General features: G+C 39.3%; 1 protein-coding gene across 6 annotated transcripts in view; it reads left to right on the top strand.

Moving 5' to 3' along the window:
• The window catches only part of LOC122564492 (E3 ubiquitin-protein ligase RNF38), a 163282-nt gene that overhangs the window by 94011 nt on the left and 43484 nt on the right, over positions 1-25787 (top strand). For all 6 annotated transcript variants that reach the window (XM_043719481.1, XM_043719462.1, XM_043719489.1 and 3 more), the window contains 2 exons: positions 19120-19313; positions 22858-23071. In XM_043719481.1, the coding sequence (XP_043575416.1) occupies positions 19120-19313; positions 22858-23071 (408 nt within the window). The remainder of the gene's footprint in view (positions 1-19119; positions 19314-22857; positions 23072-25787) is intronic.

The raw sequence follows: 25787 nt of genomic DNA, 5'->3' as shown, positions 1-25787 counted from the left end.
CTTAAAAGAAGAATGGGGCTGCATGGTGGCTCAGTGCTTCACAGTGCCAGGGACCCCGGTTCGATTCCAGCCTCAGGCGACTGTGTGCAGTTTGCACATTCTCCTCGTGTCTACGTGGATTTTCTCTGGGTGCTTCAGTTTCCACCCACAGTCCAAAGATGTGCAAGTTAGGTGAATTGGCCATGTTAATTTGTCCACAGTGTTCAGGGATGTGTAGGTTGGCTGCATGAGTCAGAGGTTAAATGTAGGGGAATGGGCCTGGGTGGGTTACTCTTTGAAGGGTCGGTGTGGACATGTTGGGCTGAAGGGCCTATTTCCATACTGTAGGGATTCTGTGATACTAGGTCTTTACAATCTGTTCTTTCTGTCTCTACCTAATTTCATTCTATTTTCTTTCAATCATTTTCTTCAGCATCGTTTGCTGTTTTATTTTATCTATATGGACTTCAGTAAGGCGTTCAACAAGGTTCCCCATGGGAGACTGATTAGCAAGGTTAGATCTCATGGAATGCAGGGAGAACTAGCCATTTGGATACAGAATTGGCTCAAAGGTAGAAGACAGAGGGTGGTGGTGGAAGGTTGTTTTTCAGACTGGAGGCCCTTGACCAGTGGAGTGCCACAAGGATCAGTGCTGGGTCCTCTACTTTTTGTCATTTACATAAATGATTTGGATGCGAGCATAAGAGGTACAGTTAGTAAGTTTGCAGATGACACTGATATGCTTTCCTTTATTGGTCAGACTATTGAGTACAGGAGTTGGGAGGTCATGTTGCGGCTGTACAGGACATTGGTTAGGCTACTGTTGGAATATTGCGTGCAGTTCTGGTCTCCTTCCTATCGGAAAGATGTTGTGAAACTTGAAAGGGCTCAGAAAAGATTCATAAGAATGTTGCCAGGGTTGGAGGATTTGAGCTAAAGGGAGAGGTTGCAAAGGCTAGGGCTGCTTTCCTGGAGTGTTAGAGGCTGAGGGGTGACCTTATAGAGGTTTACAAAATCATGAAGGGCATGGACATGGTAAATAGGCATGTTTTTTCGCTGAGGTGGGGGAGTCCAGAACTAGAGAGGATAGGTTTAGGATAGGAGGGGAAAGACATAAAAGAGATCTAAGGAGAAACCTTTTAACGCTGTGGGTGGTGCGTGTATGGAAAGAGCTGCCAGAGGAAGTGGAGGAGGCTGATGCAATTGTAACATTTAAAAGGCATTTGGAAGGGTATATGAATCGGAAGGGTTTGGAGGGATATGGGCCGGGTGCTGGCAGGTGGGACTAGATTGGGTGGGGATATCTGGTTGGCATCAACAAGTTGGACGGAAGTGTCTGTTTCTGTGCTGTACATTCTCTATGACTCTATGACCCTCTGAGTCTTTAAGCTTGTTGCTGTTTTTGTCAACATTGTCAGTATTTTCATTCAATCTGAAATCTTTCTTTTAACTATTCTAATAGAGGTTTTATCCCCCAGGTTGATACATCTTTGAGAATCATGAATTGTTTCCAGAATATTTATCATCGCTTGTCCACCATTATTTATTTTAATCCACTGTTGCCGTCTTCCTCGTTCAGCTTACCCTTCACACTGCTACTTTGTAAGACTCTAACTTCTCACCTGTCTCAATAACATTATGATCATTTTGCTCCCCCCAGAGGATCTTTTACTATAGTTTACTAATTTACTCTGTACTAGCCTCAGCTGCTAGTCCAGATTGAGATCCATCAGTAATTGAAATGATCATGTTTGAAGGTCAGTTGAAGAGAGACTGGCTTGTTGTGTTTTCCCATGGTTAAATGGCTTTCTACTAGCTGTTGAAGTTTATAATATGAATAATTGATACTTCATGGTTTGTTGAAGCAACCATATCCCAACAATACCATCTGTAAGTCTGGGAAAAGATTTTTTTTTGAGATTGGCAAAATAAAGAAAGCCAGATTAATAGTTCAGGAATTTGGGAAAATGCACCCCGACTAGAGAATTGATCTTTCATCCATCGATTTTGATCGTTCATAGAATCACAACTATGAACAAACACAAGTACAGAAGCTGATGATTGTCCAGAAAAATGTAATCCGGTTGAAACAAAACATGTTTTTGTAAAATAGTGTTATTTTCCAAAATCTAATAATGGATCCACTCATTGAATAAACTTTAAAATTGAATTTTTATATATTTTACTGTGTTCTCGAGCTACACATACAACAGCAATTAACTAAAATAAATTGGGAAAACATTATAGTTTGAGTATGAACAAAAATCTCGAGTAGTGGTTGTCTTTAACTTGTGATGAAAGCTATCATAAATCAATTGTGTAAAACGGTGTTGAAAGATTCATAGTTGTCAGCACTTCAGTTTCTTTCCATTATGAAATCCTTCAGTAATTCAATTATGTGGTCACAGTCTGCATAGAAAGCAGACTCCCATACACTGGTACTGCCTCATTCTTCCTCTGATTCACAGGCAGTTCATTCCCAACATCAGTTATGTTTTAATTCACTGGTTACCCGTAAGGTTTCTTTTCAAGTCCTTGATAGAACAATGTACAAATCTAAAAATCTGTGTACTGCTCTGTTAAGAGTTTCTTGTACTTCAATAACCTCATTCAATAAGGCTGAGAATTCATGATTGTTGTCAAAGTGTTGCCTTCCCTCGACGCCAAATGGGAATTCCAAATCTTAGAAGCACCTGATGATGGTTTCTGAGTTGACCTGATTATGTTCAGTTAATCATTGAATGAACTAAGAGTTACAACACATAGGTAGCACTTCCACTGCCGTCCATCTTGATAATGGTGGAAATATTACAATACCTGTAGCCAGTCTTGCAACCAAGGCATCTTGATTTACAGTCATAGAAATGTACAGCATAGAAACAGACCCTTCGGTCCAACTCATTCATGCCAACCAAATATCCCAACCTAATCTAGTCCCACTTATCAGCACCCAGCCCATATTCCTTCAAACCCTTCCTATTCATACCTATCCAGATGCCTTTTAAATGTTGTAGATTAAAATGGTGCTGGAAAAGCACAGCAGAAGGCTGTATTCCTGATGAAGGGCTTTTGCCCGAAACATTGATTTTACTGCTCCTCGGATGCTGCCTGAACTGTTGTGCTTTTCCAGCACCATTCTAATATAGACTCTGGTTTCCAGCATCTGCAGTCATTGTTTTTACCTTTTAAATGTTGTAGTTGCACTGGCCTCCACCATTTCCTCTAGCAGCTCATTCCGTACATGTACCACCCTTCGTGTGAAAAGGTTGCCCCTTGGGTCCCTTTTATATCTTTCCCCTCTCACCTTAAACCTATCCCCTCTAGTTCTGGACTCCGCCACCCCAGGGAAAAGACTTGTCTATTTATCCTATCCATGCCCTTCACAATTTTATAAACCTCTATAAGGTCACCCCTCAGCCTCCAACACTCCAGGGGAAACAGCCCCAGCCTATTCAATCTCTCCATTGTTGCAACAAAGTTAATTCTGACATTCCAAAGTAGTCAAGTCGAGAAATGGCAACCAGAATTGCCAACAAACAAGAAGAATTTTGCCATTCTAGTTTCTTTCAATTAAATCCCCGAACCATTTTAGATAAAACATACTTGGTGATTATAATTTTCTATACATTGGTAAGTGATAATCATTTTTTGACAGCCACCTTTTCAAAATAGTGAGAATTAAATTTACCTTTTTATCTGTAGTACAACACAGAATTGTAACAATTGGTATTCTTTTTCCTCTTCCACTCCATCTGCCTTTGTAAGTTTACCTTCATTTGTAAATACAAGAAGTTAAGGATTTAGAAACTATACCATATTATACATTGGGTGCTTATAATTGGGTAATTAGTGTACCAAAGATTGCTCGGCTGATCTGTAATGTTGGAATATCATGCACACACACACAACAACATCGGTTTAAGGTGAGAGGGGAAAGATTTAAAAGGGACCTGAGGTGCAATATTTTCATGCATTGGGTGGTGTGAGTATGGAACAAGCTGCCAGAGGAGGTATTGGAATCGGGTACGATTACAACATTTAAAAGGCATCTGAATAGACACATAATTAGGAAGGGTTTAGAATGATATGAGCCAAATGCTGGTAAATGGGTCTAGATCAGTTTATGAAATCTGGTCGGCGCGGACGAGTTGAACCGAAGGATCTGCTTCCATGCTGTATGACTCTCTTCACTCTTATGCCTCAGTAGATATCCAAACTCTGATTTTGTTTTGTTCCCCAGATCATGGAGAGTGGATCCAGTTGAACTTAGCCATTTGGCACTGGCTGGCTGATTTAACAGTGATATAGACTTAATTCAGCTGAAATTATTAAGTTTACTATCAAGGGAGCAATTATAACAGGCCGTGTTCTTTCCAGATCTTATTTTAGCAGACTTGAAATTACAATTCAGTCAAAGATTTCTAATCATTAATTGTAATTATTTTTGTCCATAAATGACAGAGAACTAATAAACTTGCATCTGCAGATCTATTATTTCTTAAAACAATAACTGGCTGCAGAGTGCAGTTGTGTGCTTATAGGTGGCTTGCAAAATTGTGTCATGTGGGCCTAGAAATTACACTGGAGCTCCACTAGCATTGTACGATAATTTTACTGTGCTAAGCCTGAACCAACCCACTAAAATATTTCTTGGCTTATCTGGTTATGTCTGTCACTCCCCTCCATTATTTCACTCGTTTTGGAAGTGTGCATTCATCTGTGTTGCTCCAGACCCTTTTTGCAAAAAAGCTTTCAGCTGGGGCTAACTAAGTCTAACTGTATTACAGATAAGTTTTTCCCCTGAGTCCCTATCCAACTAGATGCTTTGACCTAAATGGTTTGAGTGTTGTTGGAGTTGCACTCATCAGGCAAATGGGATGCACTCCATCTCATTCCTGGCCTTGTGCTTTGTGATAGTGGACAGGCTTTGGTGAGTCAAGAGGTGAATTACTTGCAATAGGATTCATAGCCTCTGTGACCTACACAGTACTAAACATGGTTCATCCAGTTCAGTTTCTGGTCAATGATGGGCTCTGCACGATGATGTTAGTGAGGGATTCAGCTATGGCAATGCCACTAAATGTTGAGGGATAATGGTTAGATTCTCTGTTGGAAATCACCATTGTCTTGCACTTATGTGGTGTAAATGTTGCTTGCTACTTGTCAGCCCAAGCCTGGGCATTGTCCATATTTTGCTGCATTTTGGCATGAATTACCTCAGTAGCTGAGGAGTCATGAATGGTGCTAAACATTTGTGCAGCTATCAATGAGCATCCTCTCTCTGACATTTTGATGAAGGAAAGGTTATTGATGAAGCAGATGAGAATGGTTGGGCCTAGGACAAAACTCTGAGGAACTCCTGCAATTTCCTGAAGCTGAGATGACTCACCTCCAGCAATCACAGTCACCTACCAAAGTGCATCAGGGTAGTAGAACAGAATGCCACAGCTGCAGAAAAAGTGCAAAGGAGAAATCAGACATAACATTTGAGAGATGCATTCAAAAGTCTAATAACAGCGGGGAAGAAGCTGTCCTTGAATCTGACCCACAGCAATGGTATCTTCAATAAGCTTGTAAATGTAGTTTGGGGAATTTAGCCACACAGTCGTAAGTGTATAAGGAGTAAAGTAGAGGGCTGAGTATGCAGCCTTGCGGGGCACCGGTGCTGAGGATTATGGTGTCGTCTATTCTTACTAATTGCAGAATATAGCTCAGGAAGTTGAGGATCCAGTTACAAAGGGGGGAGAGCTGAAACTTAGATCTTGGAGTTTAGAAATGCTTTTGATTGGGGTTGAAGGCAGAGTTGTAGTTAATAAGTAGGCATTATGCAACAGCCCATTTACATTTTCTTAGCCTTTTGATTTAATTTAGAACTTTTTTAAAGTAAGTAATGCAGTGAGTAATAGTGTGACATGCAAAAAGTTTTTATTTGCTAATTTATTTATAATAATGTGGAATTTGTTTAATCTGTTCTTTCAGATTTGTCAGGAGAATATGACCACTAAACCAGTGTACAGATGTTGTTTCAGGTTGCCATGAGTTGTTAAATTCTCTGCCTTTGTCACTTATAAACAAATACTAAAACAACATGATCTTTTGATTTGTTAGTAAACCATCTGCATAACAAAATTGGTTTATAAATTAAAAGTAAATGGATGACCAGGTAACTAGTTAAACTATGATGTTGGTTGGGTTTGAAAGCTGACAAATGGGATTAGTCTCGACATTAATGATAAATTAGTTTCTGAGGGCGGTGCAGTAGAATCACAGAATCCCTACAGTGTGGAAAGAGGCCATTCAGCCCATCAGGTCTTCTCTGACCCTTCAAAGTGCATCCCATTCATTCCCAGTGTCCCACCTTATCCTAGTAACCTTTCATTTACCATGGTTAATCCACCTAGCCTGCACATCCCTGGACACCACCGGACAATTTAGCATGGCCATTTCACCTAAACTGCCCATCGTTGGACTGTGGGAGGAAACCAGAGCATCCAGAGGAAACCCACGCAGACACAAGGGGAATGTATACACTTCACATGACAGTCACTCAAGGCTGGAATTAAACCTGAGTCCCTGGCGCTTTGAGGCTACAGTACTAACCACTATACAACAAGAAAAAGGGAGATCATTAATGCAAGTTGCAAATTTGTGAAGTTGGATTCTAATTTTGAATTTATTAAGGTACAAAATTGTTTTTCAAGCATGCAAAGGTTGAATGCTTGTGTTAATATTTATCGACATTTCCCTCATCTCCAGAGATGGAAGTATGGCAATGCTTTATGGTTGGATCCAATGTGATGGGTGTCAATGTAATTACTATTAACTGCAGACATAAGTCAGGAGCCATGGAATACACCCCACTTGCCTGGAAAAGTGCAGTTCCAACAACTAAAGAAGCTTAATAACATCCAAGACAACGCAGCCTGTCTGTTTGGGACCACATTCTCAGACATTTGCTCTCTCGACTGATGACACACAGTGGCAACAGTTTCTTATTCATTTGTGAGATGTGGACATTGATGGGTGGCCAGCATTTATTATCTGCTTCTAATTTCCCTTGAGGTGGTGGTGGTAAGCTGCCTTCTTGCACCACTGCAGTCTGTGCTGGAGATTTGCCCACAATGGCAATAAGGAGGGAATTCAAGGATTTTGACCTAGCAATGCTGAAGGAACAGCAGTATATTTCCAAGTCAGGATGGTGAATCATCTGGAGGGGAACTTTGTGTAATGTGGTTCCCATGTATCTGCTTTCCTTGTTTTTCCAGGTGGAGGTGGCTGTAGGTTTGGAAGGTGCTTTCTAAGGATCTTTGAATTTCTGCAGTGCTTCTTGTAGTTGGTACATACAATTGCTACGATGGTCTGTAGTGGAGGGAATCATAGTTTCTGGATGTGGTGCCTATCAAGTGGACTGCTTTTTTTGGATGGTGTCCAATTTCTTGAGTGTTGTTGGAGCTGCACCCGTCCAGGCAGGTGGGGATTATTCCATCAGACTCCTGACTTGCACTTTGTTGAAGGTGGACAGGCTTTGGAGAGTCAGGAAATAAGTTACTCACTGCAATATTCTTAGCCTCTAACCTGCTCTTGTAATCACTATTCATATTGCTAGTATTGATTTCTGGTCAATGTTAACTCCCAGGATGGTAGTGAAGAATTCAGTGACACCACTGACAATCGAGGTAGTTAATTTGTCTCTTCTTGGAGATGGTCATCGTCTGGCATTTATGTTTCATGAATATTACTTGCCACTTTTCAGCTGAAGTGTTTCCTATCCTACAAGATGCAGTTGGGAAATTTCATCAAGAATTCTTAGATCACACCTTCCAAACCCACGGCCATTGCATCTGCGCCTGCTAGTCTCAATAATGAATATACAACCATCTGCAACATGTTCCCTTAAGCTGCACACTTGCAGCTACTAAGAACATCTGCGTACAGTGATCAGCATGCCGATGTCATTCACAGCATGCCGATGTCATTCACAGCATTGACTTCAAGCCTCTGATGTTATAGCCACACATGGACCATGGAAATCTGTACCGAATAAATAACTTAACGGGACCTACAACTATCCGTCCAAGGCACTCATCATCCTGACTTAATAATACATTGCCATTCCTTCACTGTCCATAACACCAGAAGGCATAGGAGCGGAATTAGGCCCATCGCCCCGGTCCAGCAGTCGAACTCAGCTGATATGTTTCTCAACCCCATTCTCCTGCCTGGACCCTGTAACCTTTTTATCCCCTTACTAATCAAGAACTTTTGTATCTGTCTTAAATACACTTAATAACTTCGCCCTCACAGCCCTCTGTGGCAATGAGTTCCAAAGATTAATTGCCCCCTGGCTGAAGAAATTCCTCCTCATCTCAATTCTAAAGGGCCATTCCTTCACCCTGTGACTGTGCCCTCAGCCCTAGTCCCCCTGTTAGTCCACTCATCCCTCTCAGTATTCTGCAATCAATCAGATTCCCTCCTTTATCCTTCTAAACTCCAAGTACAGACCTAGAGTCCTCAATCACAACTCATATCTGGGTCAAAATCCTGGAACACCCTCCCTGTCAGCACTGTGAACTTACTTGCACCATTGGGAGTGCAACAGTTCAGGAAGGCAGCTTGCCATCATTTCCTCCAAAAAAGAATTTCTAACTGATTATGTCCAGCTCAAACAGATGAGAATTTTTAAAATCAACATTTCTCACCTGCACCCATTATTGGTCTGTGAACATGGGTGATGGAGCAGCATGACTTCCTGTGAATTAGAACACTGACAGCAGAGTTTTGGGTAGTTTATTGTTCACGTGAGTGACCAAACAGGCATGCTTTTTAATAATTGCATCTAGAGATGATGAAGACCTGAATGAGGGTTCAGCAGATGAACTGAGTCAGTTGAAGTCATGCAGTGTAATATAGGTGAAAGTATATGGTTTTAAGGATGGCATGAGTGTAAGTCCTGGAGTTCATCTTGGAGTCAAGTGTGATATCAAGATTGAGACCAGACTCTCATCTTGGAATTATACCAAGCTGAGGGATGGGATTGGTAACTAGGGATTGGAGTTTGAAATAGGAATCGAAAACAATTACTTCCATCTCCCCAATGGTTGATTGGACAAAATTTCTACTCATCCAAAATTGATGTCAGCAATAGGCAGCTGATAACTTAGCAAAAGAAGAGAGGTTGAGTGAGATGGTGATAAAGTAAAACTGGGTGTCATTATCATACATATAAAAACTAACGTTGTACATTGATAAAGACAGCATTTAGATGATTATAATGGGAAATTTGGGTAGATCCTTTGGGGAAACCAGAGGTAACAATGCATGAACAAGAAGAGAAGCCTTTGCAAGTGAGTTTCTGGCTTTGTTTAGATGGAACCACATTTCAGCAGTTCCACCTAGCTGGACAACAAATGGAGAGGACTTGGAGGAGAATGCTGTGGTCGGTTGTGTAAAAGGCTACAGACAGGCCTGAGGAGGATGAGAAGTGCAAGTTTGCTTATGCCACAGACATTTTGGATGTCACAACAGGGGAGAGCATGATATGAGTTGTTTAAACTTCTGAATCTTTATTGTGTTGATTATAAAGTTACAGAATTTTCCTGTAGTACTTCAGATGTTGATGACTAATATAATGACTAATATCCTTGCTGACTATTGCTGTTTCTGCATAATTTTTATAACTGCAAAATTTCTCTTGTGTTTGCTGCCAAAAGCTACGCCCATAAGGGAAAACTCCCTGCAGGCTGAAATATGACACAGTATCCAGCATTTATGTCTAATTTGTTCACTGGAAATTGTGTGTGCGCACTCTCATCTCCTCCTAATCTTCAGATGATGGAAAAATAATCATTGTGTCACCTTGTGGTTAAACTGAATCTGGAGTTACAATAAGCATAAATTATATAGTGGCAAGAATTTTGTGTAAACAATTTCATTCACTTGCAGCTTAAAACTCTTTCTAGATATATCACAAGAAAGGATGTGAAATATTGCTTAATCCCTCTTTAAAACAGAATCTGGAACCACTAGCTGTACCTACAATATATATATATATATATATATATATATATAGAAATCTTTGCCAATACTTGTTGACATAAACAATGCAATTAACTGGCCCAAATGGACATTACTGTATTCCAATAGCGATATGTTTCTATTGCTTAAATGAGCCAGATTTCCGAGAAAGAGACAGAGATACTTGAAGACGTTTTCAAATTTCAATTGAGATTTATCCTCTCCAAATAAAAAACTGTACCCTCTCAAATTATTAACTAAACAGAAAAGATTGCTGTGAGAATAATTCTGGGTTTTTACTTTCAAATGAACATGTTGGGAGCTAGAATTTTTTGATGGACATTTCTTTGTTTTTGCTTCTTTTCACTTGAAGTCACTGATATATTGGTAGGCAAGTTGACCTGATTTGCTGTGTTGGGTACCACCAATCACTGGTGATTTCACTCACTGTGCAATGAGAAGGAGCTTCTCCTCTTTATCTGTTTCAAATGAAAGTTTGAAATCCAGGAACAGTTGCACTCTGAATTGCTCAACTCCTAACCTTTGTTTGTACAATGCCATTGACTGTTAAAATGTATTTTTCTACGTGGGACATGGATTGAATGTAATATTTGTACTGTATAAAAACATGTAACAGTTGTGTATGTGTAATAATCCTGTGATTGACAATCAGTGGCCTGTGGTTTCTTTTCCACTAAAATGCTCATTCAGGATTAATATGAGATAAATATGAATTGACAGAAACTGTTGTTGACCACACCACAGACAATCCCTCAGTCTCTGTAACATTGATCACTTTAATCACTGCTCATGTCGTGGTAGTACAATCTCTTTTCCTGTAATTGAGCTCCCCAGCACTCCAGAGACTTCTCCCAAGCACCTAACTATAGGCACATTGTCAGCTTTTATCAAAAAACTAGTTTCACTGAGCTACTACTGAATTTCACTAAACACCAGTATTTCTCCACTGCATCAAGCAAATACTGCTACAGATCTTCTCTATCCCACTCTTGGCTATCAGTAACTCCCTGGTTGTCTTTTTCAGCCCTAACCTTTTTCCATGGCACTTAACCACTAATCTCTGAGATGCCACCTGAGTTCTAACACTTTGCAAGTTTTAACAGCAGTAGCATTTGTGCTACTTGGAGCCACTTCTTTTGCTTCATTAGTCTTCCAAGTCTGAACTAAACTAATGAGGAGAAAGTGTGGAAAGCGCAGCAGGTCAGGCAGCATCCAGGGAGCAGGAGAATTGACGTTTCGGACATAAGCCCTTCTTCAGGACTGCGGAAAGTGTGTCCAGCAGGTTAAGATAAAAGGTAGGGAGGAGGGACTTGGGTGGAGGGGCATTGGAAATGCGATAGGTGGAAGGAGGTCAAGGTGAGGGTGATAGGCTGGAGTGTGGGTGGGCGCGGAGAGGCCAGGAAGAAGATTGCAGGTTAGGAAGGCAGTGCTGAGTTCGAGGGATTTGACTGAGACAAGGTGGGGGGAGGGGGAATGAGGAAACTGGAGAAATCTGAGTTCATCCGTTGTGGTTGGAAGGAGCTAACTAAACTAACGTCTCCCAGCACAAATGTACCCAGGTAAATTGAAACCAGAGATCCTTTTTCAGATGCACCCATGTCCACAATGATGTAGTCTGCTTCATGCTGTCCTTAATGTGGGATTACTGAATGTTTTTAAGATAATTTAGTTTTTGTCTGAACTTCCTTTGCTGCCAGATTTGCAGACACCGCATCTCTAGCTAAGTAATCGCACCTGCTCTTTTACAGCTCCATCTCTTCATTCTGATTCTACTAAACAAATCTAGGTAACCTTCTGAATTGCCATTGGTTTTATAATAATCACAATCAGTAAAGCCCAACATTTCAAATACCTTAACCTTGCGAGCTGTTAACCTCTTAAATCAACATGATCCCAGCCTTTAATGTGTACATTTTGTTCCATTTCTACTTTGGGTTTTAATTTAAGCATTTAAAGTTTATACTTGAAAACACATAAACTAGATAATCACAACACATTACAGTACTTTTAAAAAATTATTTATTTCATCATTTTTAGTTTTGGCTTGGGAAAATTATGATTCAAATATAGCTGACTTTTACCAATCAAACACAAACTTCATAGCAACTACTGGATTGTACTGGTAGATATTGCACTCGAATTGTCATGATTCAATCAAATGTGGAGCAATCTGCAGTGATACTGCATGAAAGGATAATATTGCGATTTTAATGCTTGAAGGGAACAGGAAAATTCTTCAAGCAAGTGACACAGTACTGGTCCCAATTCTCCATATAGTACTAGCAGTAGCATAGGTGATTAACCGAATATTATCTTTTAGCCTACCATTTTGTGGACACTGACATTGGCCTGATGCTTCTATTAATAGTTAGTGACTATAACACTTAAACATTTTCAATGGGAAAATATAATTCAGTGTTTTTCAAATCCTTTAAAAGATATATGTGCAGGATGCCTAAAGAATTGAAATTGTATTTTTTACTTGCTGTACTGCAGTATGCTTTTACATTTGGTTATTTGAGAGAAAACGCTTAATATTACATATAATTATAAATACTTGTATAAGAGATTTTTTTACAAGATGGAGATTTGTAGTATATTAGCCTCATTTTTCATCTACAAATCTGGTTTAATAGCCTGATTCTGATTTTTGTGATCAGCGGTGTGCCACAAGGATCGGTGCTGGGTCCACTGCTGGCTGTTATTTATATAAATGATTTGGATGTGAATGTAGAAGGAATGGTTAGTAAGTTTGTAGATGACACCAAAATTGGTGGTCTGGTGGCCAGTGATAAAGGTTACCTCTGAATGCAACGGGACCTTGATCAGATGAGCAAATGGGCTGAGGATTGGCAAATGGAATTTAAATAAATGTGAGGTATTGCATTTTGGTAGGGCAAATCAGAGTCAAAAACTAGAGGGCATAGGTTTTAAGGTGAGCGGGGAAAGATATAAAAGGAACCTAAGGGGCAACTTTTTCATGCAGAAGGTGGTGCGTGTATGGAATGAGCTGCCAGAGGAAGTGGTGGAGGCTGGTACAATTACAACATTTACAAGGCATCTGGATGGGTATCTGAATAGGAAGGGTTTAGAGGGATAGGGGCCAAAGGATACCATGAGGACATAGACAGACTGATGAAATGGGCAGATGTGTCAGATGAACTTTAAATGCAGATAATGTTAAATGATGGATTTGGTAGCAAGAATGTGGAGAAGCAATGAAAGAATAAAAGGTACAATTCTAAAGGAGATTCAAGGGCAAAGAGACCTGATGGTGTATATGTAAAAATCATTGAAGATGTCAGGCAGGTTCAAGATGTGGTTGAAAAGCCATACAGAATCCAGGACTTCAAAGGTTGAGGCATTGTGTCTAAAAGCAAAGAACCATTATGAAAGGTTTGGCCTCAGTTGACGTATCCTGTCTAATTCTGGGCACGGCATCTCAGGTGGATATGATGGCTTTAGAACAGGTGCAGAAAAGATGGCCAAAAGACTTAGGCTGGACAAGTTGGAATTGTTTCTCCTTGGAGGACAGTAGGTATATAAAACCATGAATTAAGACAGACTAGGTTGAAATAAACTATTGCCTTTGACAGAGAATTCCAGAAGTATAGAATACAGAATTGGGGTGATTTAAAAAAAGAGCCTAAGAGAACATGATAAAACCTATTTATTTTTATGCAATATATAGTTACAATCTGGAATGCACTTTTGAGAGGGTGTTGGAGGCAGATTCCATAGTGGATTTCAAAGGGAATTAATAAGCACCTTAAAACATCAGTAGTTATATGGAAAGTGCAGAGAAATAGTACTAGTTGAATTTTTCTTACAGAGAAAATGAAACTGATTGAATGACATCTTTCTGTAATGTAACCATCTGTTATGTAAGAAGCTTTAAACCAATAAATATTCTCACTGTATATGAATGGTAGTTGTTATTGAAAGTGCCATTTGTAGAATTGTCTGCCAACAGTTCTGTTATGAAGAATTGTCTTCTCATATATCCAGGGTGAAATTGAGTTGGTGAAAGATTACTTATCTATGCTCATTAACCAGTTTGAAGGTGAGGAGAGACAATCCCAAAGAATGCCATTGCTTGCTAAGATGCTTGATATTTGGATGAAATCTCACACTAAGTTTGAAAACCATATTTGTGAGACCAAAAAGCATTTGTGTGAAGTGGAAGAGGGAAGGAGGTAAAGAGAGTGTTTGTTTAGTCTATTTTTTCCTCAGTCTTTGTATTTGTATAAAAATGTAAACAAGTTATTTGCATGTGGGCTTTAATACACCCTCAGTATAGGTAAGGCAGCTACAGAATTTGTTTTTAAAATTCATTTGTGGGATGTGAAGCTCGCTAGCTGGCCAGCATTTATTGTCTGTTCCCTAGGTGCACTTGTTAAAGAAACTGGAATATGTATTTTCTACTTTAAAATTCCTCAAAGCCATCCTATGTTTTCCCAACTCTACTCTTACACTGTCTTGTGATCATAATACATAAAAGGTATTTTTTGAATAGTGATCTGTCACCTTTTATAATCTTTTTAATCTGATTTATTGGAAACTGTAGCATTGTGTACTGGTTTTGTCTACTGATCTACTGAGCAATGCACTTGTCATCAAAGGAATGCAACAAAGATTCACCAGACTAATCCATTAGATGGCAGATTTGTATTCTGCCAAGATATTAAGGAAACTGGGCCCTTGTTTCTAGAGTTTTAAGAATGAGAGATGACCTCATTGAAACTTAGAAAATTCTTATAAGGCGTGATACAGTGGATAAAGACATAATGTTTTTACTTATCTGATAAGTTTACGACAAGGGGGTGTGAAATGAGGAGGAATTTCTTCAGTCAGATGGTTGTGAATCTTTGGAATTTTCTACCTCAGAGAACTGTGAAAGTTCAATTATTTAGAATGTTCAAGACAGATTTTATTGATAAGGAATTTTGTTTTGGAATCCAGTGTTTTATGCTCCTCGTGTTTTTCTTTTAATTTCTCTGTTATAGATGTGTCCATTTGTACAGGAGTTTTTTTCGCTGTCATTGTGCACATGTAAACGTTTGGTGTGTCAAAACAAAAAAAAAAATTGGGAGCCCAGATGATCCAGAAGACCCTTTCCTTTCAGGCTTTGAGTTTCCTAAAATATCAGCTACTGGAGGAGGAGGATGAAGTTGTGGATGGGGAGGGCAAATGAAGGAAAATTGTTCAATTGTTGTTAGCTTCCTTGGCACATGCCTGATAATGAATCTCTTGTTTCTTAATACCCTGTAATAAAGGTGCGGAACAAGCATCCAAATGCTTGCTTCTTAAGTACTGTACTTGGGTTTCTAATCTGCTTTACCTTCAAGGGGTTCCTGAAAACCAAAAATCCAAATTTAGCCATTGAGAAATATTTAAAAAAAAGTCCTTGTAAAATATACAGTTTGTCTGCCCAACAAGGGTCAAAATGTATTGGTGCTTTGTGTTTTAATTTCCATTTATGTTATGGCATGCTCCATCTTTCTCCCCCTCCCTATTTCCTTGTCAGTTCCCAGTGCTATTTTCTTAGTACAGATTGTTGCACACTTTAAACACCTAGCTTATACTTGTGTCTACCATCATCAGATGTACTCAGTGAAGTGAATGTTTGGTGTAGTTTTGCCTTCTCTCTCGTGCTGTCCTCTCCCATTTTAATTGGTAAAATGCTGCAGTGAGACTCAGCAAATCCTGACGATAGTGTGCGTGATGCTTGCATACAATTTTCAAATTTCAATGGGAAGAGATACGCTGTTCAAACCCCTCCATCGATGTCTCTGGCAATTACCCTGTGATGCCCTGAACAACTGGGATTCCCCAGAAGTTTACAGTTGTTAATCACAGGCATAGGCCCTGCGTTGGAGATAATTAACAGCAGAATCAGTACTGGGAAAAACCTCAGTGCTGAAAGTAAACTTGTTGAACAATTTCCATCCTACTGTGCTTCCTTTCACCCCACTTCTCCAATCTCTAGTGGACCTCAAAGGGATGTTCCTGCTGATATCAGATTTGGCAATTAATGCTTCCACACCTAATTATTAGCCCTTATAGCTCTCTTTGTGAATGAATACATCCTGCAGCTGGCTCAGGAATAAGGCTGCAGTTGAATCACAGTCAACAGTGTGCACTTTGTTTTCACAATTCAGTAAGGTATCTTCACTGTTGTTTCAGGTCAGTGACGTTATGTCAGAACTGGGAAAATAGAGATGTTTAAAACTTTCAACAACAAGTACAAAGGTAAAGAAAGTTGGGAAAGAGTGTAAAGTGCACAAGGAACAGTCCATGATATGGTTGGTGGTAGTGATGTTGGGATGACAGTACAGGCCAAAAAGGGCTATATAGTATTCTGTTTAGTTTAGAAGGCTTGAGACCAAGCCATTTGTAGATTGTCCTTTTTTTTGGATTATAGATTAACGTTAGAAAGCCTATCCTCAATATTAATTCCTACCTACGTTGTTCTTAAGCTATCCAACTAAAATTTCCAGATTTTGGATTTCTAACTGAAAGTTGTTAGTGGAATACTGTAATGGGAATGGTTAAAATGAGTAGAGTTTATGATTTGAAATTCTTGGACTCAGAGTCTGAAAGTGTATTAGATTTCTAATTTTTCCAAGTTCTGGTGAAAGGTAATTGACTTGTAATGTTACTTCTGTTTCTTCATGTGCAGATGCTGGCCAGACCAGCTAAGTATTTTCACTATTTTCACTATTTTCTATTTGTGCTTCACATTTCTAAAATCTGCCTGTAGTTTTGCATTTTCTGACCCAGAGATATGCTTGAAGTTCTGATGGTTAATTTTAACCCCCTTTTGGATGGGTAAGATGGTTGGGAAGGAGAATGATGGGAGAAAGGAGGGTTAAATTGTTAAAACTGGGAAATCCAGCCTACTATCAATACCTGGAGAAAGTGAGGACTGGAGATCAGAGTTGCGAGTGTGGTACTGGAAAACCACAGCAGGTCAGGCATCCGGCGTTTTGGGCGTAAGCCCTTCATCAGGAGTGAATTCCTGATGAAGGGCTTATGCCCAAAATGTCAATTCTCCTGCTTCTCGGATACTACTAGATATGCTGTGCTTTTCCAGCACCACACTCTCAACTACCGTTGACACCCTTCTAGCTCAAAATTCACGCTTTTGTGGGAGAGGTCCATAGTTATAATATTTAAGTAAGGCTCCATGCCTCAGACTTCATTAAACATTTGAACTTAATTCCTCCAGTACAGGTTCCCCGGGCCCCAGGAACTCAGGAAATCTGGCTGCAAAACAAAACAAGATCTACCAGATTCAGTAGATGGTGTTTTGCTAGTAATACTGGTGGGCCAAGAGCAGCAGGAGAGATTTTCCCTTGCTCCCTTAGTAAGCCTGCTAAACTTTCCACCTCCAAGTACTTGGTCTCCTCTCCCCACCAAACTCCATTTCCCAATCACACATTCTGTCTCCCATCTTGCCTTCCAGCATGTCCTGAGCACCCTTCCCACCAGCTGTGTTGTGTATATCCCATGAATGCCAATTAAAATGGGCTCTGAAAATCACTTTGGGGTGTAGGTTTTTGCTAAATCCAGCATCTGGGAAGTTAGACTTATGGAAGAATTACTTCAAAACCCATTGAAAGTTTAAGGTGATCTCTAAGGGAAAGTAAAAACTTTCATATGGTTTAGTGACCAATATTTGTTCAATTAACAAAAATTCTAGTTGCAAATTGGAGTTGAGTTGATTAATAACTTGCAAGATAAACTGTTACACAAGTGTTTGGAATATTTTAAATTCAGTTTTGTTAAAAGGGATGAAGTTTACGTTAGGTGATACCATACTTGGTTAAAATATAAAATGTAAACCTTTATGAAATGTCGTTTAAAATTAGATGAATCAGGAAGTAAGAATAACATGCCATACTCTTCTAAAGCCTTGTTCAATAGTGTTTTTCTTAATTAAAATTTATTAAAAAAAATTGTTTAACACAATCAAATGTTTGGAGCTAATTCAAGGAGAGCTGTTGTTGGAAAGTTGTTTCAGCACTACCAAACTCATTAACTTGGAAGAAGAAGTGAGGAACCTCAGCACATATACATGGTGAAACAATATCTTCTGGTGGTCAGTACTTTTGCAGAGTTTAAGAAGGTGGTCAGGTAGTGATCTGCAAATGTTTCAGATGGCTAAGTGTGCTTTATTTGGCACAATCTTTGTTGAGAGAATGAGGTGTGCAAGGGAAAGGTATTAGGATGAAAGGTCTTAACCTGAAACATTGACTGCCCTGCTCCTCTGCTGCTTGACCTGCTGTGCTTTTTCCAGCTTCACACTTTATCGACTCTGACTTTTTAGCAGCTGTAATCCTCACTATCTACAAAGGTAAAGTATCAACTGGCTATTTCCAGTTATGTATAGTTTGGCTCCCTTCACACCAATAAAGCATAAAATAATCACAAACACTCTGGAACAGTTTTTGATAAACAACTGGAAACCGCTAACAAAAATTGCTTCTTTCTTCTGTAAAGCATTTTCATGCGCGATTGGGGCTGCTCTCATTAGAGAGAAGCGGCTGGTGGTGATTTAGCCTGAGGGTCACCAGACCTCAGGTGAGGGAAGAGGTTGAGAAGGAGAGACTTTCATTGTAACCTCAAACCCGTGATGTGAATTGAACCCACACTGTTGGCATCACACTGTTCTGACAAGACCGTTGACCATATATTTTGGTTTGACATGTTTTGTGTATGTTCTGTTCCTGTTAATGGATTCAAACCTGTAAAAGAATTAATTGCTTCGTTATTGTTCCCCTGGTCTTTTCAATTGTCGTACAGTCTCTCCTTCCCTACATCCAGTCAGCCCTCAAACTGAACGGGTGGGAAACAGAAATTAAATAAAATAGCAATGAGATTTCGTAGTTAATTTCAAAAGGATCTCCCAAGTTCCTCAAATGTTCAGATTTCTTAGCTAACTTAACCACACGCTTTCACATGTTCCTTTAAGTATAGGGACTGATGTCTACGGAAGATTAGCTTTATATCAGATCTTTACTATATTCTAATAAGTGAATTATAATGTGTGTCTATATGGAAAAGAATTATAATATTATTTTTCTCCTTACGTTAATGTAGAGTGAAGAAAGCCCAAGCCCTAAACGTCAACGCCTCTCCCAGTCGTATTTTGAATATACAGCAGTATCTCCTGCCCCGTCACCACCAATGCGACCATGGGAAATGACATCTAATAGGCGACCTCCCTCAGCTCGACCAAATCAACACCATTTCTCAGGGGAAAGGTGCAATACACCTGCACGAAACAGAAGAAGGTAAATTACAGTAAATCAAATGCTGATTGAGGAGGTTTCTTATTATCAGGACGGCAATGGCCTAATGGAATTATCGAATCAAAAAACTCAAGTAATGTTCTGGGGTCCCAGGTTCAAATCCTACCGTGTTGGATGTTAGAATTTGAATTCGATATATATCTGGAAATATGAGTGTAACCGTGACTATGAAATCTCTGTTGATTGTCAGAAAAACCCATTCGGTTCATTAGTGTCCTTCAGGAAAAGAAATCTGTTTTTCTTAGTCTGGCCTCTAGGTAACTCCAGACCCACAACAATATGGCCTGGCAAGGCACTCAAGAGGGCAGCTCACATCACCACCTTCACAGCAATTAGGGATGGATAATATAAAGTCAGCGAGTGGTTTAAAGAAAACCTTCATAGTACTTGTTCTGTAATATATTTCATAGAATTATACCTGTTTGGAATAATGTTTAAAAATGAAGTTAGCATTTCAGCACTGAGGTGCTTTTTTTAAAATAAAACATTTTTATAATTTTTCATGGAAAGAATGCTGCCAGTGAAAATTGGTGCTTCAATACAATTCACTCATTCTTTTTCGTGCTGTTCATTCTCTGAGAAGAGTCTGATGTCTGTTTTTTGAAACAGAAGGGAAAAAAAGATTCTACAAGAGAATGTTTTCTGATGTTAAAAGAACTGTATGGAACCATAGGGGACGTGAATGTTTTTCAATGTACACTCTTTCAAAGCTTAAAATATCTCTAGTGCCATTCTTCGAGCACTGTTTAACTAATTTCAGATCCATGGATTAACTACTTTATCACAACAGTGCATGGAGAAACCTAATGCTAATGTACTGCCAAATGTGTTAATGGAAATGAAGAGGAATGGTATACACCTAATGATTTGAGTACTGCAATAGTGGAAGACTCCACAAAGAAGCTATATAATGTGATATGGGTGTTCTTGTGCATGAAACACAAATGATTAGTATATAGATGCGGCAAGTAGTTAAGGCAACTCAAATTTTTTTTGTCATTTTATAACTCGGGTTGGATTTTAAAACTAGGAAACTTTACATGCTCTTGGTGATGCAGGATGTGGCGTTCTGTGTACAGTTTGGTCCCTATTTAAGAAAGGATATACTAGCATTGGAGGAAGTTCAGAAGAGATTCACTAGGCTGATTCCTGGGTTGAAGGATATCACGAAAAGCTAAACGGTTATAATCAATGAATGAATAGCGTTTCAAAGAATGAGGGGTGACCTTCTTAAAATGTGCAAGATTCTGATGGGAGTGGGCAGGGTAAACATTCAGTAGGTGTCTCCAGTAATGGAAGGATTTCGAGCTACAGGACATAGTTACAAAGTAAGGGGACACTCACTTAAAACTGAGATGCAAAGGTATTTCTTCTCCCAAAAGGTGATAAATGTAGAATTCTCGACCCCAGAGAGTTGTGAAGGTTAGATGATTAGAATATTTAAGGAGGAGGACGATAGAATTTTTGAAATATAAAGGAGTTGAGGCCTTTGCAGAGCTGCCATGAAATAGGTGTTGAGATCTAGGGCAAATCACCAAGGTTCTTATGAAATGGCAGTGCAAGTTTAAGAGCCCTGAATGGCCTTCTCCTATTTCTGATGTTCATTTACATCATTTAAATGTTCATTTAAATTGTGTCAGAGATAAAACATTTAATTTCCCAAATGTGATGTGGATTGTTATTCCATCATAATGCAACATACATTTAGTTAAGTTATATGTTTCATCGTGTGGTTTGCTTCATGAAAGGAATGTGAGAAGTATTTTCTTGAGCTAACCATTCTTCACAAGGTAAATCATATGATGAAGCAAATGCTGTTTCCTATTTCAGCTAAAAATATATAACTTATTTTAATAACATGATTAAAATAATGCATTTCCATATGCAGGATATAAGTTATTGTCTTTGCTAATTGTAGAAGTCAAAGGAATAGAATAAAAAAATGCAAAGTGGTGAAACATCAGCTCAGTTTACGTCAACGTTTGCTAAAATGAAAAATACTCGGATCTCAGCCGTGATGGTGATATATAGTATGCAGTAAGTGTTTATTGAGTTTCCAAGACTAATTGTTGCTGCAAATGCTTTTGAGATTTTAACATTGTACAGTATCTATACTGTGTACCAACAGTTCCCGTAATTGTTTTTTTTCATTAGAACATATCAAACATTACATTATCAATTTTGTAATGTAAGGCATATTTTGCATGTGTTGGGTATTGCAGTAGTGGGTTTTGGTCTGCGTATCTGCAAGAGTTTAAAAATTATTTTGTAAGTATTTCTGTAGCCATGGTGATTTTTAAAAACAATATAGGAGAGTGTTCTTAATCACTAATGAAATTTTGGTTTCATTTAGAAGAGGTTATACGGTGAAGAATGTAAGTAGTTTGCATTGGACTTTGATTTTCAAAGATCAATGATTGATTTTCTTTTTCAGTGGAATGCAGGAAACATCACAGCTTGAAAAAGGCGTTTTGGTTTCAGTTCAGTAATTTTGCAAAAGTCATGGCTGAAGCTGGATGTGAAAAACATTTGTTTCTAAAGAAGGGAGATAGTTTAAAACTGTTAAGAAATTGACTACCTCCCATGTAAGAGTTTAGTTTTAGACCAGGAATGTTTGGTTACTACCTTGATGGAGATATTAAAATCCCAATATTGTGTGAAAACAGGCCCTTCAGCCCAGCAAGTCCCTTCCGAAGAGTAACCCACCCAGACCCATTCACCTACCCTATTATCCAATATTTACTCCTGACTAATGCATCTAACCAACACATTCCCGAACACAATGAGCAATTTAGCACAGTCAATTCACCAAACCTGCACATCTTTGGAGCAAATCTTTCCTCCGGAGCACCCGGAAGAAACCTATGCAGACACTGGGAGAATGTGCAAACTCGACACAGACAGTCACCCGAGGCTGGAATCGAACCCGGGTCCCTGGCGCTGTGAGGCAGCAGTTCTAACCACTGAGCCACCGTGCCATCCTGAGAAAGTCTACGCTTGGTTGTTCCAGGAACATGCTATCAGATTCTCAAGGCACGGAATTGAAGCCACAGTTAAATTAAATCCTATGGCTTTGAATTCTCTCTATTATGCGTACTATACAGGCATGTTCTGGGATTAATGGGTATGTATTATACCATGTGTTTCAAAATCTTTAAATTTGTATTAACACGAAAGAACTTGGTTTATTTGATCATGATTTTGTGTGACTAAGTTCTGTCTTACTGCTAAGATCAAATCTGCTGCATTGTGTGCTTGTGTTTCAATGAAAAACTACCTTGTTAAAACCAAAAGAAAAAGAAAATGTGATCTATGAAGCCAAATTTCATCAGGATCTGACTTGTCCAGTTGTAACATCACCTGTGCGCATTGCAAACATTCACTTAAAATAATGCACATATGATAAATCACAGGTTGAAATCTATGAAGTGGCTTATCTGGAAAGTGAAGATGTAATCAAAAACAGGTATTGTTCAACTATGTTCTATATTTTATACAATTAATATTCTGATCTACTTTTGCACAGTCCTCCTGTTAGGCGTCAAAGAGGAAGACGAGAAAGACTGACTAGACATAATTCTGTGAACCAAGATGAAAACTACCACCATCATCCTTACGGACAGCAGCCGGCTGCAGAGGAGCCCAGAGCATTTCACCCTCCGAACGTATCTCCACGCATGCTCCACCCTGCTGCACACCCTCCACAACAGAATGCAGTGGTGGTTGACATCCATGAACAGGTAGGTAAATTGATTTGGATGCACTACTTGAATGTGTGCCTTGTTTCTTGGTTATTGATAATAATGAGCTTTCACTTTGTATAAGCCTCTTAATGTGTGTCACTTCAGCCACAAATAATCCTTTTCATAGCTTGTATTCAGCTGTCAAGTAGAATATAACTGGAATATAGCTGAGCAAGTATTTTTGAAATGGGATGTTTGTATTGACAACAACTTTTGCGTAGATTTGGAAATCATAAATAGTCATTCGTTCTTACAAAATTGTAAGCTGCCTTGGCAATCGTGACCTTGACAAGTATTAAACCAGTTTACCCATTTGTATGCCCCCTGTGTATATCTGTCAATAAAGATCTGAATACAGTGTACAACCTTACAATAATGTCTGAAATACACCTGAAACCTATATGGTCCTATCAGCAGTCACACAGATGATTCACCAATGTTTGCGTTTGTGAAGATGTAATATATGCACAATATCAAAACTTGCAAATTACGGAATGAGAGGAATTAGATTAGATTAGATTAGATTACTTACAGTGTGGAAACAGGCCCTTCGGCCCAACAAGTCCACACTGACCTGTCGAAGCGCAACCCACCTAGACCCATTTCCCTACACCTAACACTACGGGCAATTTCTCATGGCCAATTCACCTGACCTGCAGATTTTTGAACTGTGGGAGGAAACCGGAGCACCCGGAGGAAACCCACGCAGATACGGGGAGAATGTGCAAACTCCACACAGTCAGTCACCTGAGGCGGGAATTGAACCCGGGTCTCTGGCGCTGTGAAGCAGCAGTGCTAACCACCGTGCCAGTGGCTATGTCTCTTGACTACCACCCTTGTGTGAAATCCTCTAGTGGGTAAAAATGTTCTGAACTGGGGATTTTTCTCATATAGTGCCATTCTTTTGCCTTTGTAACGAAGCATACATACTCATGATGTTGACTGGCCCTCTTGAGAGGTAGACCGTGATGTGTGGTTGAGGAGGGAATGGGGAGGATGGAAGCTATCATCAACATTAATGAGTTTCACAGACCAAAACCTACATTTTGTTCACTAATTTCCCTGACCCTTTCCCATGAAAGATTATTGTATCATTCTTTTCTTTCACTAATCTATTAACAGTGAATCCTGTCTCCAGCCAGGATGCTATTTGATAATTCAGCCTATCTAATTCCATGTTTTATAAGGGAACTAGATGTAATACATCCAAATGTGCAGATCTGAATGGCAGTGGAAAAGGGAAGGTGCAACAAAGCCTGGGTGTCCTCGTACACCTGTTACTGAAAATAAGCAGGAATCTGCAGCAGGCGGTGAAGAAGGTGCATAGTATGTTGGCGTTCATAGCAAGAGTATTTGAGTACTGAAGAGGGATGTCTGCTCCAATTGTATGGAGCTGCAGTGAGACTGCACTTGAAATATTATTTGCAAATTTGATCTCCTTATCAAAAGAAGAATATTCTGGTTATAGAGTCATAGAGGTGTACAGCAAGGAAACAGACCCCTCTGTCCATCTTGTCAATGCTAACCAGGTATCTTAAATAAAGCTAGTCCCATTTGCCAGCATTTGGCCCATATCCCTCAAAACCCTTCTTAATCACATACCCATCCAGATGCCTCTTATAGTCCAACAGGTTAATTATGAGGCACTAGCTTTCGAAGTGCTGCTGCTTCTTCAGGTGGTTGTGAAGCAGGATCGTAAGACACAAAATTTAGAGCAATATTCGGTGTTATGTGATTTTTAACTTTGTCCACCCCAATCCAAGACCAGCTCCTCCAAATCACTCTTAAATGTAGTAAATGTACCAGCCTCCACCATTCTAAAATTCAACAGGACTAGACAGGGTAAAAGCAGAAGGACGTGCCTGATGACCTCGGAGTTCAGAATCTGGGGTCATAGTTCAAGGATATGGGGTAAGCCATTTAGGATGAGATGAGAAATTTCTTCACCCAGCGAGTGTGAGCCAGTGGAATTCTCTGCCACAGAAAATGGTTGAGGCCAAAACATTATATGTTTTTAAGGAAATGCAGTAAAAATAGTTCTTAGCGTTTAAGGGATCAAAGAGTATAGAAAGAAAGCTGGATCAGGGTGTTGAGTTGGATGCTCAACCATTATCATAGTCAATGGTGGACCAGTCTCAAAGGCTGAAGAGCCTATAATACTCCTTTCCTATTTTCTTTGTTTATATGTTGATCCTAATTGTCTTGCACATTGTTATCAGCTGACAGGACTGTGTATGGTTATGCCAGCTTACTAATCAAAGAGCTTGCATCTTCCTTATTTTATGATTTGTTTGGCAGTGTGATGGTTTCTGTCGGCTTTTTGAGCAGAGAAGTTAATGAACGTAGGAATCAGTCGTAGGAAAATGACATTTTGCTCATCATGTTTGTTACACCATTCAATAAGTTCATTGCTAATCTGGCCCAGTTGTCTCAGCTGCAGTCCATAACCCATAACCCCGAAGTCTATCAAAAATCTAACTCTACCTTCAATAAATTTAAAGATTCAGTTGCCGATATTTTTTGGTGAAGAGAATTCCACATGCCAGCAACTCTGAGAAAAACTATCTCCTCATCTCTGTCTTACCCTTAAGTTATGTCCCCTCATTTTAGTCTCCCCCTGTAAGAAAACATTATACCAGTACCAATCTGATCAATCCCCCTCAGGATCTTGTATGTTTAAATAAGATTACTTTTTATTTAGATTTAACCATTC

Source organism: Chiloscyllium plagiosum, chromosome 2, assembly GCF_004010195.1.
Source record: "Chiloscyllium plagiosum isolate BGI_BamShark_2017 chromosome 2, ASM401019v2, whole genome shotgun sequence".
Lineage (NCBI taxonomy): Eukaryota > Metazoa > Chordata > Chondrichthyes > Orectolobiformes > Hemiscylliidae > Chiloscyllium > Chiloscyllium plagiosum.
This window is presented reverse-complemented; position numbering and strand designations above follow the sequence as displayed.